Below are 17411 nucleotides of genomic sequence, written 5' to 3'. Positions count from 1 at the left end.
AGAGTTGGTATAAAAACGGGGTTGGTACTAAAAGTACACAATTTACACAATTAACACAATATACACAAAAATACACAAAATTACACAAATTTACACAAAATCACACAACAGTGAAAATTAATATAAAAATTACACACAATGATCTAGATTAATTAAAATAATTGATTTTCGGTAAGGCATAGGTACTTTTCGGCTCACTTCTCTTCTAATTTACATTTATCTCGAAGAAACTGTACCAATGTGGAAATAGCTTATTCTCACTATTTGTAGAGCAGTCAATTTCATGATTTTCAATCTTTCTCAATAGATCAAATTTAGGCAAAAATGTTTTTTTAAACTGATTTTCAGAGTTTTTGGATTAAAATTTCACGAAAGAAATTGAATTAAACTAATTGATAATTAAAGAAATCGAATCTGTGTATTGTATTTTGTGTATTTTTGTGTATATTGTGTTAATTGTGTAAATTGTGTAAAATCTGGTTAACAATTTAACCAGATTTAAGAGAAACTTGAGAAAGCTAGAGCTACCTGGTGTAGACAATTTAAACTAGTAACTGGTTGAATTCGTTCATCTTTTTTTGTAACTTTCATTTCGTGCTTGAATTAGTTTTTTTGATCTTGTAATCATTGACTATTATTGCTAGTTAAAATGGGTTATACAATATGACAATGAATTGAGATCGGCAAATGTTTAATTCATCAGAAGAGTAAGTTGAAAACGTAGATTCACCGATAATGATGAAAGTTGAGAGCAAAACAAAACCTGGATTCATCCCAGGCTTTTAACTGGATCATGAGCCAAATGGTTAAATATCCAAGCTTAATCTAGTAATATAAATCAAGTGTTTGCTCCTATGTAAGCTACCAAAAATATTATCCATATAAATGAATTATATTGTTTTACTTATTAATAACTCTCAGTGAAAAGCTTTCGGAACAATTTAAAATTTTCCCTTCAAATTACTCAATCATAATCTTTGCCAGAATTTTTTCTCAACGTTTTCTCGGGAAACATTAGAAATAAATTTTACATCTTTTTGATATTTAAAATTAAGTTAATTAAAAATGATTTAAAAAGGACAAATACAATTGGAAAAGTCAGTCTTCGAGAAACAAAACATAAGCGAAATACATTGGGTCAGTGGTATTCAAATTAAATGGAGTCTTGATAGACAATTGAGATTCTTGTCGAAAATTGAATTTTTGTTCATATTTTTTTGATTAATAATTTGATATAAATGATGATGATGATGATTCTAATTTATGCAAAACATCTTGCAAAAGTAAATTAAACCATTTCAACATTTAATTACATTTTACAATAATATACTGATGCAGTTAAATGTATAGCCAAAATGGTTTGTATTTAAGCTCATTTGATAGTTAAATTGAAAAATCATCAATTTATATCCAAATTTATGGAATCAAATGATTAAAAAAATATAAACAAAAAGGATTAATTTCTTGGAGATATTAATGATGTAAACGATGGGATTGGTTTCCAACACAATGATTGATTTGGTCAAGTAAATTGAAACAAACGGCGTTAATCCACATTTCTTAATTTCCCAAACATTCATTTCCAGTGATCACATTTAGTTTCAGATTTATTGCCAATTGAAGATGCACCAATACACATGATTGCCAACCATTGCAATAAGAAACATTGAAAAATAATTAATTTAAATCAGCAATTATTCAACAGCGATTCTAGGAAGATTTGATCCTCCATTTGCTTTCTCCTTAACATCCTTTAAATTGAGATCTGTAAATTGAATGAGAATAAAAAAAATACAATCAATATGGTAACAATTAAAAAATGAATCAAAGCAAATATCATTGAACATTTTACAATGAAGTTTTGTAATGTTTACAAACCAATGATCTCAAGGTAAAAACATGAAACTAATTATCCAAATTCAAGGTATAGATTAATGGTGAATCTAGTAGTTTCATAGAGAAAACTAAATATTAAAATATTGAAATTTGCCAATAAAGCACTTTTTAACCAGTTAAATCCTTCCTCATCTATAACATTGATAAGTACAGTGTTTTGTAAAAAACTGTTAGCTAATCGAATTGGTTTAATAGAAATCAAATTAACGATTCTTTCAATTCATTTCCCAGCCATTGAACATCACATTAAACAAATATTTAAGTGACCGTCATCAAACTTGGAAAATGAATCCATTCGATTTTCATTGAATTGATAACAAACTGATTTCTCTATTATTCATATTCCAAAATTCCATCAAGATTGGTCCATTCTTTGCTTGACTTAATTTCGATGACAGTTTGCTTTCCACCGGCGATTCCAGTTTTCAATCGGACTGTTTGCTGGTCTTCCAATAGCTCAATTAGGGTTTCAAGCCAAGAAATCATAACTTCGTCAATATATTTAGGATGTAATGATTGAAGTCAAGGGTCAAGTCATTGATTTCAGTATCGTCACTCTCCGCTTTCCAAACCATTTTATTTGACTGATTGTTGACCAAACTCGTATTAAGACAAAATCTTTTTTTCCTATTTGAATTGAATCCTGATTCACCAGAAAAGGCGACATTGTTCCAGTTTCAGCTTTGATTATTCTGACAAAATTGTATAAATTGTAACTCTCATAGCTTGTGATTCCTCAGATGATTTATTGGTAATCCTAAATCAATGTTGCTTTGAAATAATGACAGTTTTTGCAAAATACTGTACTATTATCATGTTGCAATGTTGATAAATTTAATGATTTTGCAGTTTTTTATTTACTTTAAATCAGTTTAATAGTTGAATTAACTGGTAAAACAATGAAAAGATTGTCAATAATCCAGGTTAACCAGTTCAATTGTAATGATTGTAAATAAACGTTGAATGATTGAATCACTCAAATTCAAGATCAATATTTAGAAAGGCTTGAATTTAAATGATTGTAATAATGAGATCACAATTTGGACGATTACAAATTAATTGTCTGAGAATTTAAACTTGCAGAAAAATCTTTAAATTACTTCAATCTAATTTTACCTTTAATAAACAATAGGAAAAGTAAATTAATTTCATGTAATTCGTTGTTTGATCTTTCACATTTCGCCTCAACTTGACGTTATAATCAAGAATAGTTAATTTGAAACTGTGCTGATTCCCAATTAAAATAATAAAGCTAATTCAGATAGAAAGATGAGATTGGTCCAGAAAGAAAAAGGTTTAATTTGATTATTACGATTGATAAACAAAAAAAAAGATGAACCATTAAATGAGAGAATTAAATTTACTTTTTTTGGTTTCAGGATTGCTCAAAGGGATGAGGAACATTCAAGTTTAATTAGAATTGATTAATTAACTAATCATCATAACTAGATGTGAGAGCACAAAATGTTGATCTCATTACGATCTCAAGTTTTCACTGCAAGTATTTTACCCTTTCCAACCCTGTCAAGTGTCTGATTAATAGTGTAAATTTAAATTGTTTGTTGACACCTTGCTTAACTCAAGTTAATTAACGATCGATTGGTTAACTATTGAGTCAAAAAAATCTTCATCAAGACAAACAATTTACAAAACGGTTTTAAATAAAGCGGGTTAAAAGAGGTGAAAAGGAGCAAATTGTAAGCTTTTTATTGGTGTTAATGCAAGCAAATTTAAGGATTTATAAATTTTGGGTTAATTTGGTTGATTAGAATCAACAGCATGCAAATGGTTTGGTTCAAATTCTGGAAATTAAAATTGTCTCTCCAATAGATGTTATTTAAGGGAATTAATTGAATGACCAACAGAGCCGTAACTTAATTAATCTGATTTCCAAGTAAAGCTGTTCTTTCATCAGCTGAATAGTTTATTTCTTGGGACAATTCATCAATAGAAGTGTATGAATGTCGCTTAGTTAAAGTCTTTTCCTGATTATTATTCATATTATTATTGCTATCATGCATCCAATGTGAACCTGAAAGTAAAGTTAATATTTAAGCAATTTTAATAAGCTTTAATTTAAACTGATCCACTTTTGCAAGGTAAATCTACTTAATCATTTGATTTGTTTTGATGAACACAGTCTTGGCACATAAAAAAATTTAAACATGAAATTTAAATGCGACAAACTCAACTGGATTGAGTTGTTGAATTGATTATAACCATTGACGTTTGTTTAACACTATTATTGAACATTGTTGTTGTACTTATCATTATTAACAGCAATCATTTAAACAGGTAGATTCACATAGAAAAAAAGGATCAAGGATTGAATACAAAGCAACAAAGCAAAACTATTGGTAAGGTACCGAAAAATCAACGGGAAACATGATTAAGTCAATTTCCTTTTGACAAAGAAGAGTTTAATTGTTTCCCATTAGATTAAATTTTCAGTAAATTCAATCGATTTTGATGAAATAGCAAAATTTCATTGTAAATGATGGTTAGGCTTGACTGGATTTTTGTTTACTCAATGTTAACCCAAAGTACAAAAACAAAGATATGAATTATTCCTAATCCAATCTATCCTTATTGGTGGCAATCAATTGATTTTTGTTTTCATACTTTGTAAACAATCTTGCGTAAAATGATTAACAATGATCTGCCAGATTCAATTGATATTGCGATCAACTGATATGAGAAAACATCTGATTTACAGGCAAAAACAGACAGATTATTTGATTTGATCAACAAAAACAGAAATAACATGCTAAGGAGAAAAACAATTTTCATTAAATTGTTTCAAACATTAATTTGAAATTGATCATTGATGAGTATTTACAATCAATGTAAAATGCTTTGAAATTGCTTTCCATTGAACAATCTCAACTTACTTGGTGAAGCTTGTTGAATTATTTCACTTGAATTTGGAACTGAATTGACTCCACTTGTAGTCTCTTTTAGAGCTTCATGGTCAATTGTTAATAAATATAACCAAGCACCGAGAATACCACCAACATGTGGACCAACAATTCCGGCTGCCCACCAATAATGTCCACCAAGTGGCCTAGTATTTGGAAAAAGAGAAACAAAGTAATCAGAAATCAAATATTGAGATAGTAAGAATGTTGTAAAATGTTATATAGAATCAGATAAATTAAAAGCTAAATAACTTTTCATCTGAAAGCATGGGTTAATCAAATTATTTTCCTGTTCTTTAACAATATAATTCATTGCTCTTTTACAATTTTGGATTATTGAAGGAAATGATTATGTTCAACTTCATTTTTGTTGTTTGTTGACTGGCTATCTTTATTATGTATTATGATGAGAGTTGACTGCAATTTGTCAATTTAACGTTGAATGATCAATAATATTAATCAGGTTAACAATATGGGTTTCATCAGCAAGATCCCTGGAACGTTAATATGGTGATCACAATGGTTAACTGAGAGTCAAACTGAGAGACTTGAAGAGACAACTGAGAAAGATGATTTATAAAAGATTATAGTTATTGAAAGTCAACTAAAAATTTTTCTTGCTTTCTATTGATTCAAATTTTCTATTAAGGAGACAGAAATAACAGCCTAAATCAATTGTTGGCAACGATAATCACTAGAGATGATATTATTCCCAACGCAACACCAATTACCGTTACCAAATAATAACGGTAATAATGGCTCATTTCAACTTACTGGAATGGTTCCCAACCGTATCTAACAAGAGCAGAAAACAATCGAGGAGCAAAATCTCGAGCGGGATTCAGGATGGCACCACAATTATAATTAAATGCTGTAGGGATTCCGGTAATGATGACAGCGAAGAGAGCAGGTTGAGCCTTCAGAGGAGCCTTGATACCATCAGAAATAGCCAGAATACCAAATAATAATAACGATGTACCAATCATCTGTAAAGAAGCACAGAAAAAATAAAAGAATAAATTAGTAAAATATTTCCAAAAAAATAACAATTATCAGCAAGAGATACAAATAGCTGAAAGGTTTAAAGTTGAATTTGAAAGTCACCTGGTCAACGAAGGCTCCAGGAATGGTCACAAATCGAGCTGGATAAGTGGCAAATATTTCACCAGTTATATTTGCTTGATGACTTGGGTCAAAATGTTCAATTGCTTCAAAATGATCAAGATAAACTACTGCTGAAGCTAAGATCCCGCCAACATACTGAGCCAGCAAGTAATACCAGACTTTAGACCATTTGAATTTACCAATAGCAGCCATTGCTGTTGTAACCGCGGGATTCAAATGTGCTCCTAGTAACAAAAAAATGGTAAAAATAATTAATTTACATCATTAAACTGCATTTATTGTCAACTAATTAATTACAATTGAATTAAATATCTTTAAGGGTTGGTTGAAAGACGATAGTGAAAATGAAATGGTTCAGTGCCAGCTTTTGCTTCTTACATTTTTGCTGTGATGCAGTTATATTGGCAATACTTTAGGCACCAAATTTAACATTGAATCAATGATTGCCTATTGATAGATGGTATAGTAATTATTAATTATATTATTAATTATACTATTAGTCTAAATAGAAACTTGATAGACGGATTAAGCATCATGTTAATCAAGGCGAAATAAAAGGCCAACCTTGAATATCCGCGTAAAGGTCTACCAATAAACTCAAGATTGAGTGACTTTTTGTTTTAATCAAAAGATTTCATTCACCGATGAAAAAGTATATTGGCAAATCAGTTAATCAACAATGAGTAGAAGAGAAACAAATTAATCAAAAATGTAACAATTTTAAGTGAGAGACATGAAATGAAATACTGGATTAGTTGATTAAAAGACAGTCACAAATGATGGTCAAGGTGAATTAAGGTAATCACCATTCAACATCATCTCAACCTTTTACACTAAAGAAGCTCAATTTTTTTCTATCCCCAGTTCAATGTTAATCAAAATAATAATTTAAGCCTGAAATATTGTCGTAGAGTTGATAATGATGATGATTGAGTTAACTATTTGAAGAGCGAAGAAAAAAATTGAGGTCATTTGCTGATGAATCCAGTTTTACGTGTAATGATGATTTCAGAATTGAAATATTGTTTATCCTTTTCGATCACCTGTGATCATCTTTTATTACATCTATTTACAGTTGATTTGAATGACAAATGATGCCAGCAGGATTGACAACACAATTTGCTACAATTGATCAATGTTTATTTTTGTATTTGACAATCAACAGTTAAATAAAGCATTGAAATGAATGGAAAGAGCAATTGAGACTCATTTAAGGCAATCAAAAATACAAGACTGACCAATTGATTGATTAATAAGCAATTGGTAGTAATAAAATTCAATTTTAATGACTAAATAGTCAGTAAGTGAGTGAAGTAAAGAGGTTCATCCAGACGATTGTTGACCAACATAATTTGAATAATTTAAACTCCATTTGTATCCATAATCGTTATTAACCTCATCATTGTCGTTCTTGTTATTATTAGAGCTGATCGAAGCAGGTCAAGTTCACAAGTTGGACCAGTTTTGAGAATCCTTTTTTTACACAATTTTTTACTATTTTTGTCCATTTTTTTCTTCACTTTTGTACTTTTTTTCCTGTCTAAGTCTTCAATCAATTTTGGTGAATCTTTTGTTTAGGCCCAACCTTTGATTTATCCCTGACTGTTAACATGTAATTGTCAATAATCAATTGATAAAAGCTGAGTGTGAAATGAAACAAAAGACTCGAGTATATTGAGGATGAAAAAAGAGGTTTGATTAACTTGAAAATAGAAATGATTTTCATTGATCAAGTTAATCTGTTTTTAGATATTGTCTCGTCTTATTGCTGGTTAAACCATTTGTTGATTGTTGTGCGTGTTAACGTTATGAGGATAAATTGAAATCTTAAAATTGAACTTGAAGCCTTAAAGGATTAGACAAGAACAAGAATCAATTGTTGATTTACAATCAACCTTGAATTGAATTGAATTTTGAATGATATTGTTGATGAGGATGATTAAGGTGAGTGAACAACATCATCAACAATAGTAATTAGATCAACAGCAGCATCTTTTCAATTACTAACACATAAAAACGCAACTTTCTTGTCATTACAATGAAAATATTGACTGATTACCACCATCAATCAATAAGCACAGCAAACAAGAGTATAAGAAATTGGTTGATTAATAATAATAGAGCAAAATGGTTAACCACTTTTGGATAATCAAGAAGTTGATATCACCAACAATCAACGACAATAATTGATCACTAAAGATTGGTGATCAAGTCTGGTTCAAGTCAAAGTCAAATAACATGAAACTCAAAATGCGACATTGATTAATATGGACAGTGAATATGTTTCTCATTATCATTGAATAATTAGTTAATTATTGCTATCGGTTTGGGATCAAAACTAAAGGTTAACAAACCATGATTGGAATACAGTTATTCATGAAAACCTTACTGATCCAAATAGAGTTCAATTAATTTGCAAACAAAAAATTAACCAACCATCAATTTCAAGGTGATAAACACTTTTTTTGGCAATTTAATTTAACATTCATTAGAAGACGAAAAAAAAGGTTAGAAAAGTCAATTTTTAGTCTAAAATTGGCAGCCAAAAAAAGATGCTAAAGGTTGTCTAAAATTAAGTATTTTACATTTATCATTATGTGAGATTCATTGAGGTATATTAGTTTGATAATGGCAACAGTTAACTGGCAAGTGTCTACAATTAGTGAACCCTGAAACAATCTGACAATAATGGTTACATTTGGCCAATTATACATTACAATTATTCACTAAAATCATCAGCTGTTCATCTAATTTTATTATTCAAATTGACTATTGGATGACTAATTTTCTGAGGCTAACCCTCAATCAGATAAGGTTAAAGGTACAAAACCTTAAATCAGCCTCAAATTGAACAACAATTTAGATCACTTGCATATTATTGTTACAAGTAACAGATGATAATTTTTGTGTCTTATTTATGTATTTGTGACTTTTTGTGATCACAATTAGATGGAAATGTCAACCTTTAGAAGCATAAATTGACAAGATAAATTGTGATTGAATGCAGGCTTAGTCAGGTCTTTGCCTTAATCAGTCAACGGTTTGATCAAGTTTGTCGGTTAAATGATTAAATTGAAAAATATTTTACCTGAAACTGAAATGGTCGCTGAAACTCCAATTAATACTCCAGTGGCAAAGCAAAAATTAACAGCCATGTAATCAAATCTATCTCCTTGTTGAGTCCGTAATTTATATGCTGCTGTGGCTGCATCACCAAGAACCTAAATTAAAGGTAAACAATTAAAAGTTAACAATTGAGATGATAAGAGAAAATTGTGAAAATAATTGCAACAGGAAAAAAAAGTTGTCAAGACAGACAAAAGTCCATTGATTCATTCATTTCCTTCAACAAGGAAGTTTTGTTACGCTTTTACAGGTTTAATAAAGATAATAATGAAATAAGACAAAAAATGAGATCTAAATCAACAACAATTGCTAAATTATGATTCTAATTTCTAGCTACAAATGGTTAACCAGATCATCCTTCACTTCAACCATTTACTGGAATCAAAAAAGTCTTTTTTTCTGGTTTCAATTTTGAAGCTTCAAGTTTTCTGGTTTTCTGGTTACTCTTTTTACAACACGCTTTTTATGGGTAAAATACAAAGCTTTGTTTTGGCAATTAAATTAATGATAATGTTGAGATTGATAATGATAATTAATGTAAATATTGAGACACGTGAGATAATTGGGTGAAAATTATGTTAACAATTGATGTTTCCCTTTACTTTTAACTTCAAGATTAAGCTATCAGGCCTGAAATCGGGTGGAATAGTTTGTCCAAAGATTATGAAGAAACGGAAAATAACTGTTGGTTATGATGGTGAATTCAATAAGGTTAAGATGAATCAAATAAAACAAAACACACGGTCAATATTCAGACCAAACAGACATGAAGTCAAAATATTCAATTTAAACAAGTTTATTCAAAATTGTTAAAGATGATGAAGAAGCAATTGACAGATTCAACTTAAGTGAATTAACACCAAGAAGACAATACAAAAAAGATACAAAACTAGTTAAGTTTAAACAGACAACAAAAGTACACCATCGACATACAATATACACCATGAGTGTTAAGGTGACATTTTAGGTATTTATAGTAGGGCAGGTAAGACAGCCCTTTTGAGTCCTCGGTGAGTAAGAGTTTGTTTGACGGTTAAGATGAATGAGTGGAAGAAAACCAAGGAATGTGAGTTCCTCTAGGGATTTGTGTTTGTTGATAGCAAGAGGTTGAAAATAGCTTAAGCAAGTAAAAATGGTCAAGTTGAAGGGTCAAAATAGCTTCTAGGTTTAAGGGGTGAAATTAGGTGTTGTAGTTAGTTAGAGTAGGTGAATAGTAAATGATTAAAGAAAGGATCAAGTTATTAGGTTGAATGGTTGAGGTACAGTGGACACTTTCCCTAGGACTTTGGAGGGTTCATAGTTCATGGAGAAACTGAGGTTTTCTCATGAACTATGAGTCGTACAGGTAAACAAATGTTACCGACAGATTTGTCTCAATGAAAGGAAGCTAACGATATGTAAAAATATCGAGTAATACCAGAGGTTCTTTATTCAGTAGCTTCATATGGTGAAATGTATGGGAAAAGGTCAAAATAAGGGTTTTTCATAGTTAATACTTAAATGACTTATCAGGTCAAAACTAATTATTAATCATTAAGTTCATGATGATGAACTATGAGTGAATAAAGTGTTGAATGTTAGTCAGAAACATTATTGGTGATGTTGGAAGATGAAACGAGAAAAAGTGAAAAAAGTCAAAAATTGAAAATGAATTTAGATTAAAGGTAAATCATGACTAATAAGTCAAATTGAACATTTAGAAAGATAGAATGGTTAGTTCAAGTTATAATAAATCAAGTAATGTTGATATTTTCAACCAACAGCCTCCCTTGCTATGAACAAACACAATTAACTAATGTTGAGCAAATTGATACATTTGCTTAAATTTGCTGGTGTTAACGATTTGGTTAACATATCGGCTGGTTGTTTAGTTGTTGGAATATACTCGATTCGTATTTTTCCATTTTCTTGATGATCACGAATGAAATGAAACCGCATATCAATATGCTTGGTTAGTTTAGGCAGGCAACTATTTTTCGATAAAAGGATCGCTCCTTGATTGTCGCTGTAAATGGTGATTGGAGTGGTCAAATTAACATGTAATTCGGTCAGTAGTTGAATGTACCACAAAACGTCTTTAGTACATTCCGAAATTGAAACATATTCAGCTTCAGTGGTCGACAAAGCGACACTTTTCTGAAGTCTCGAAGCCCAAGAAACTGGTGAATCTCCAAGTGTGACAGTGAATCCATTTGTAGACTTTCTTTTAACGAGATCACCACCAAAGTCAGCATCACAATAGCCATGTAATTGAAGTTCAGGATTCGGATAATTGTAGATGATGCCATAATCAGTTGTACCTTTAAGGTACCGGAAGATTTTCTTTATTGCTCCCCAATGAATGTCATTATAACATGAATTAAATTGACTTGCTTTGTTGACCTGAAAGGTAATATCAGGTCGAGAGATGATAGAGAGGTACAGAAGAGCACCAACAGCCTCTTGATATGGAATCGATGCATCAGGTGGATCATTAGTTGCAATCAGTTTAATGTTAGGATCGCCAGGAGAACCAATTGGTTTGCAATTTTCCATGTGGAAACGTTTCAGCAATGATTTAATGTAAGCTGATTGCTTGATTTTAATTGATGAACGATCTGGACTCTGGATAATCTCCATACCTACAAAAACTTGAGGAGATTGGAACTTCATATCGAAAGCTTTTGACAAGACATTAGTTAATTTTTCAAGTTCACTTTTGTTAGTACTAACAACAAGTCCATCGTCAACATAAATGACACAAATAGTTAGGGAATTTTGATTATTGACGAAAATACATTGATCAGCTTTGCATTGAGTGAATTTATGGTTTGAGAAGAACTCAACAATTTTTGCATTCCACTGTCGTGGAGCTTGTTTCAGGCCATACAAGCCTTTCTTTAATTTAAACACTTTACCACTTTTATCGTCAAATCCAACTGGTTGCTGCATAAAGATCTCTTCATAGAGATCACCATAAAGAAATGCAGTTTTAACGTCAAACTGTAACAAATACATTTTATTAGCGGCAGCAATTGAAAGTATTGCTCGTATTGAGTCGTAACGAGCAACTGGACTGTAAGTCTCGAAGTAGTCCACTCCATATTTTTGAGAGTAACCTTTAGCTACCAATCTAGCTTTGAACCTCTCAATAGTTCCATCACTTTTTCGTTTGATTCGGTAAACCCATCGACAGGAAATTACTCGTTTACCTTTTGGAAGTTCAACTAAGTCATAAACATTGTTATCATTTAAAGATTTCATTTCATCTTTCATTGCGTTTAACCAATTAACTGAGTCTGTTGAACTCATCGCTTCATCATAACTTAATGGTTCCAATATATTGTCAGAAATTGAAGCAAGACACATGTTAACAAATGAATTTCCTTTTAAATTTAGGTTGGTCAGTTCATCCTCATCAAGTGGATCGTAAATGATAGTCTCATCACTATCAGAGTCATTATCATCTTCATTTTCATCTTCATCATTGACTCCACATAATTTTCTCAAATTAACAACTTCATCATTGTTAACACTATCAATTGTAGCTTCACCATTATCATCATTTTCAGAAAATTTAACATTACAGGTGACACTAATTTTGTTGGAAAATGGATCGTAAACACGATAGTTTTTTGTTGATTCGGTATAACCGATGAAGATACATTTCTTGGACTTTGCGTCCCACTTCTTTCTTTGTTGATCAGGTATTTTAACGTATACAACACAACCAAAAACGCGAAGATGGTCATAACAAGGTTTTTTATTGTACCACAGCTCATATGGTGTTATACCTTTATGTTTTTTGTTAATAACTAAATTCATTACATACACAGCAGTGTTCATGGCTTCGGCCCACAGTCTTTTAGGTAATTTACTTCCGAACAACATTGATCGTGCTAATTCAGCTATTGATCGATTTTCTCTCTCAATCAATCCATTCTGTTGAGGAGTGTACGGACAACTCAACTCATGAGTAATTACATTGTTTTTTAAAATTGTTTCAACTTTACTATTAATAAACTCTAATCCATTATCGGACCTCATTATCTTCACCTTCGAACCGGTAACCTTTTCAGTCTCCTTAATATGTTCATCAATTTTTGCAAAAGTGTCTGATTTGTGGGTAATGAAGTAAATTGAACGAAAGGAACTGAATTCATCTTTTATTACTAATGCATAATTTGAACCTCTAATTGATGACGCTTCCATTGGACCAACTAGATCGCAATGGAAAGCTTCACCAACCTTTACTTCTCTTGGTACTGCAGTCTTGAATGACTTTGAACACATTTTACCCTTCATACAGCCATCACAAACAAATTTATTAGGATCACAATCAATCTTTATTTTAGGTAGTAAACCTTCTTTGGACATTTCAATGATTTTATGGACGTTTACATGTGCAAGTCTTTTATGCCACTCACTTAGTGATGCATCTTTAACAATTAAAGCAAAATTATTTTCATCTTTTCGTGTCTTCAAATTTAGAACAAATGAATTACCAACTGGTCTACAAGTCATCAATACTTTGCCCGACTTACTATCACTAATTTCTGTTCCTTCTAATGAGGAAAATAACTTGTAACCTTTTTTCATTGCTTGCATCCACGAGAACAGGTTAAACTTACCAAGACGAGGTGTAAACAATACATTTTCCAGTTTACATTTGTTCCATTTTTTGCCATCAAAACATTCAGCTAATACTGTACCTTTAGCTATACCAGTAATTTTATTCCCATCTCCAATAGTCAAAGGTATTGGCTCTTCCAATTCAACAAATTCCCTAAAACTATTAATGTCACTGGTACAGTGATAAGAGCAACCTGAGTCCCAATACCAGACTAACTCTTTTGATTTATCTTCATGTGCTGTATAAGCAATATCATGTTGTTCACTCATTTCATTTTCATTATTGTTCAAAGCTAAATTAGCTTGTTGTTCATTATTCCTGTTTAAATAATTATTTCTGTTGGACGGTAAGTTAACATTGCTAGGACGCTGGAAATTCCTATTTTCTCTGAAATTATTGTTATTATTGCTCGAGTAATTATGTCTGTTAGAGTTGTTGTTATTATTGGAATAGTTGTTACTTCTGTTTTGATTGGTAAATCTGTTTGAATTATTTCTGAAGTTATTTGATTGAGAATTCAGATTGTTTCTTTGATTGTAGTTATTGTTATTTCTATTGAAATTATTGTTGTTGCTGTTGTTTGGTCTTCGTCTACAATCATTTTTCAGGTGTCCTTTCAATCCACAATTGAAACAAAACTTATCTTTCACATTATAATGAAATTTATTCGCAGGTTTAACTAACAGAGCTTCACCTTTCTTACCAGGATTACCTCCATTCAAACGTTTCTCAGTTCGTAAGAGATTTGCTTTCAACTGAGCTAAGGTAATTGAATCACCTGTATCAATTCTCATTTCAATATTTTGTCGGAAATTTTCATAAACAATCGGTAAATCATCTAAAACTTTCATTACAAGATTTTCTTCATCAACATCAATTTTACGATCTTTATTTAACTTAATAGCAGTCTCAAGTTCGGAGAAATAACTAGCAACTGTGTGAGCCGAAGTGAACTTTACTTCAATGATTTTTCTTTTAACACTAAATGAGCTTTGTTTCGTTCGCTCTTCTCGAAAATTAATTATATTGGTAAACATTTCATGAGCAGTGGTAGCGTTAATAAATAAACTTGTTAGACTTACATCTTCGGAGTCAATGCTAAGCATGATTAGTTGTTGAGCAGTGGAATCCTTGACATCCCATTCATTGATTTCGGTGTTTCTTCTGGTGATGTCACGTTGAGTGAGAGTAAGAATCTCATCAGCAGTATATTCAGATGGACGTGATGATGAACCGTCGAGAACTGGAAGTATTCCTTTGGATTTACAGATGGTTTCAATGGATCGTTTCCAAACATAATAATTTGTTTTGGTTAATTTTATCACTTGGATGTCGTTGGTAATCATGATGGTGTTGTCGGTGATGAATATTCAGAAAGATGATGTACAAATGTAAACACAATAGCCAATATTCAGGCTCAAAGATTTAGTATCAAAATGCTGGTGACAAACAAACACAAGTCAGCAAAGCGTGACTGGGCCCATAACCTGTTGGTTATGATGGTGAATTCAATAAGGTTAAGATGAATCAAATAAAACAAAACACACGGTCAATATTCAGACCAAACAGACATGAAGTCAAAATATTCAATTTAAACAAGTTTATTCAAAATTGTTAAAGATGATGAAGAAGCAATTGACAGATTCAACTTAAGTGAATTAACACCAAGAAGACAATACAAAAAAGATACAAAACTAGTTAAGTTTAAACAGACAACAAAAGTACACCATCGACATACAATATACACCATGAGTGTTAAGGTGACATTTTAGGTATTTATAGTAGGGCAGGTAAGACAGCCCTTTTGAGTCCTCGGTGAGTAAGAGTTTGTTTGACGGTTAAGATGAATGAGTGGAAGAAAACCAAGGAATGTGAGTTCCTCTAGGGATTTGTGTTTGTTGATAGCAAGAGGTTGAAAATAGCTTAAGCAAGTAAAAATGGTCAAGTTGAAGGGTCAAAATAGCTTCTAGGTTTAAGGGGTGAAATTAGGTGTTGTAGTTAGTTAGAGTAGGTGAATAGTAAATGATTAAAGAAAGGATCAAGTTATTAGGTTGAATGGTTGAGGTACAGTGGACACTTTCCCTAGGACTTTGGAGGGTTCATAGTTCATGGAGAAACTGAGGTTTTCTCATGAACTATGAGTCGTACAGGTAAACAAATGTTACCGACAGATTTGTCTCAATGAAAGGAAGCTAACGATATGTAAAAATATCGAGTAATACCAGAGGTTCTTTATTCAGTAGCTTCATATGGTGAAATGTATGGGAAAAGGTCAAAATAAGGGTTTTTCATAGTTAATACTTAAATGACTTATCAGGTCAAAACTAATTATTAATCATTAAGTTCATGATGATGAACTATGAGTGAATAAAGTGTTGAATGTTAGTCAGAAACATTATTGGTGATGTTGGAAGATGAAACGAGAAAAAGTGAAAAAAGTCAAAAATTGAAAATGAATTTAGATTAAAGGTAAATCATGACTAATAAGTCAAATTGAACATTTAGAAAGATAGAATGGTTAGTTCAAGTTATAATAAATCAAGTAATGTTGATATTTTCAACCAACAATAACCATTGACCTTTTAGGACGAAAATTCAACAACGATAATGAACATCGTTTGTCATCATTCTGATCTTTATCATTTTCATTTGAAACATGACACGAGTTCATTGGCATTAGAAATAGCTTTATATGTAAGCAAGAGTGGTTAACCATGAGACTTGATTTTGTCCGATTCTTGAAATATTCATTAAACTACACGGCTAATTTAGATAATTAACGATTAGATTTATTATCCCTTTCAACTTCCCTGCTTAATCATTTCCTTGTCTAGATTATTGACTTTGACAATGTTTTAATTAACTGCAAAATATTGAATTAGTGATTTATTTCAGTAAATTATCAAGAAATGAAAACATTGGTTTCTAAAAATACATTTGTTATGATAGTTTTCATTGTCTGGAAAATTGTCATTCCATGAACAATGTTACATTTTTAACCTAATTAACCTATTGCGATTCAAATTATCAATTGATAATGAAAGTGATTTAGGGTAAAATAATTGACAAAAGCGATAGCTCAACAATCTGGTTGTGATTGGGTTAAAGTGTGCTTTTAATGTGCAAGTTACCCAAAATAACTTCACCTAGAAATGTCTATGTGCAGTCACAAGGTTTTAAATGATGTTGGAGATACAATTATAATTGCGAGTGGATTGGATCAAGTAAATTAAGTGGAAAATTTAAATTAAATTAAACTTACAACTATGAAAAAGGTACCAATCATCTCTGCAAGAAACTCTTTGCTGGTCTGTGATGCCAGTGAAACTTTGACTCGCCTGGAGACTTCATTTGATCGGGATAAAATTGTCTTGGCTGATTGTTGATTAGACTCTGTTGTTGATGATGAGGACATATTAACACATTCACAAAGCACCAGGACAAAGGTAAAGATGAATGTATACAATGGTTAAGTATAAGTGTTTAGGAGAGGGAAATGGTGAAGATGATGAAGGTGAAGATTTTTTTTAACACAAAAGTGTTGTTCAGTTGCGAGATTTGATAGTTTTTCAAGTGAAGAGTGTTGAGAAAAGTGGAAACTGAACTTGAAGACACCGGTGTAATGAATGATGAACCAGATGATGATGTTGATGAAGATGATGAAGATGACGCGAGAGAAATAGATTGGCAGTTTAGAAACAGGATGCTGATAGTAAAATGAAGTTACAGTTAAA

General features: G+C 31.3%; 1 protein-coding gene across 2 annotated transcripts; it reads right to left on the bottom strand.

Annotated features, from left to right (window-relative positions):
* Positions 1-1034: 1034 nt before the first annotated feature.
* Positions 1035-17296, bottom strand: LOC107369236 (aquaporin-9). 2 transcript variants are annotated; one of them, XM_089269519.1, is made up of 6 exons: positions 16940-17296; positions 9028-9160; positions 5919-6163; positions 5589-5800; positions 4788-4960; positions 1035-1765 (listed from the first exon to the last, which is right to left on the bottom strand). In XM_089269519.1, exons 1-6 carry the CDS (start codon positions 17090-17092, stop codon positions 1695-1697), a joined length of 987 nt encoding a protein of 328 aa, XP_089125645.1. In that variant the 5' UTR covers positions 17093-17296; the 3' UTR covers positions 1035-1694. The 2 variants fall into 2 exon arrangements, with proteins under 2 accessions (XP_089125645.1, XP_089125644.1); XM_089269518.1 differs by lacking the exon at positions 1035-1765 and adding an exon at positions 3580-3928.
* Positions 17297-17411: the final 115 nt, after the last annotated feature.

The sequence above is a fragment of the Tetranychus urticae genome, chromosome 3, assembly GCF_039701765.1.
Source record: "Tetranychus urticae isolate SD_2017Ah chromosome 3, NJAU_TeUrti_SD_1.0, whole genome shotgun sequence".
Classification (NCBI taxonomy): domain Eukaryota; kingdom Metazoa; phylum Arthropoda; class Arachnida; order Trombidiformes; family Tetranychidae; genus Tetranychus; species Tetranychus urticae.
The sequence above is the reverse complement of the archived record's forward strand: the minus strand, read 5'-3'. Positions and strand labels throughout refer to the sequence as shown.

Bases quoted from the DNA above. Each gene is read 5' to 3' on its own strand.
- LOC107369236 (XM_089269518.1), bottom strand. From the start codon at position 17,092: ATGTCCTCATCATCAACAACAGAGTCTAATCAACAATCAGCCAAGACA. The intron at 6,164-9,027 runs GTAAAATATTTT...TTTTGTTACTAG, and splicing joins AGCGACCATTTCAGTTTCAG to GAGCACATTTGAATCCCGCG. The intron at 3,929-4,787 runs GTAAGTTGAGAT...CTTTACTTTCAG, and splicing joins AATTCAACAAGCTTCACCAA to GTTCACATTGGATGCATGAT.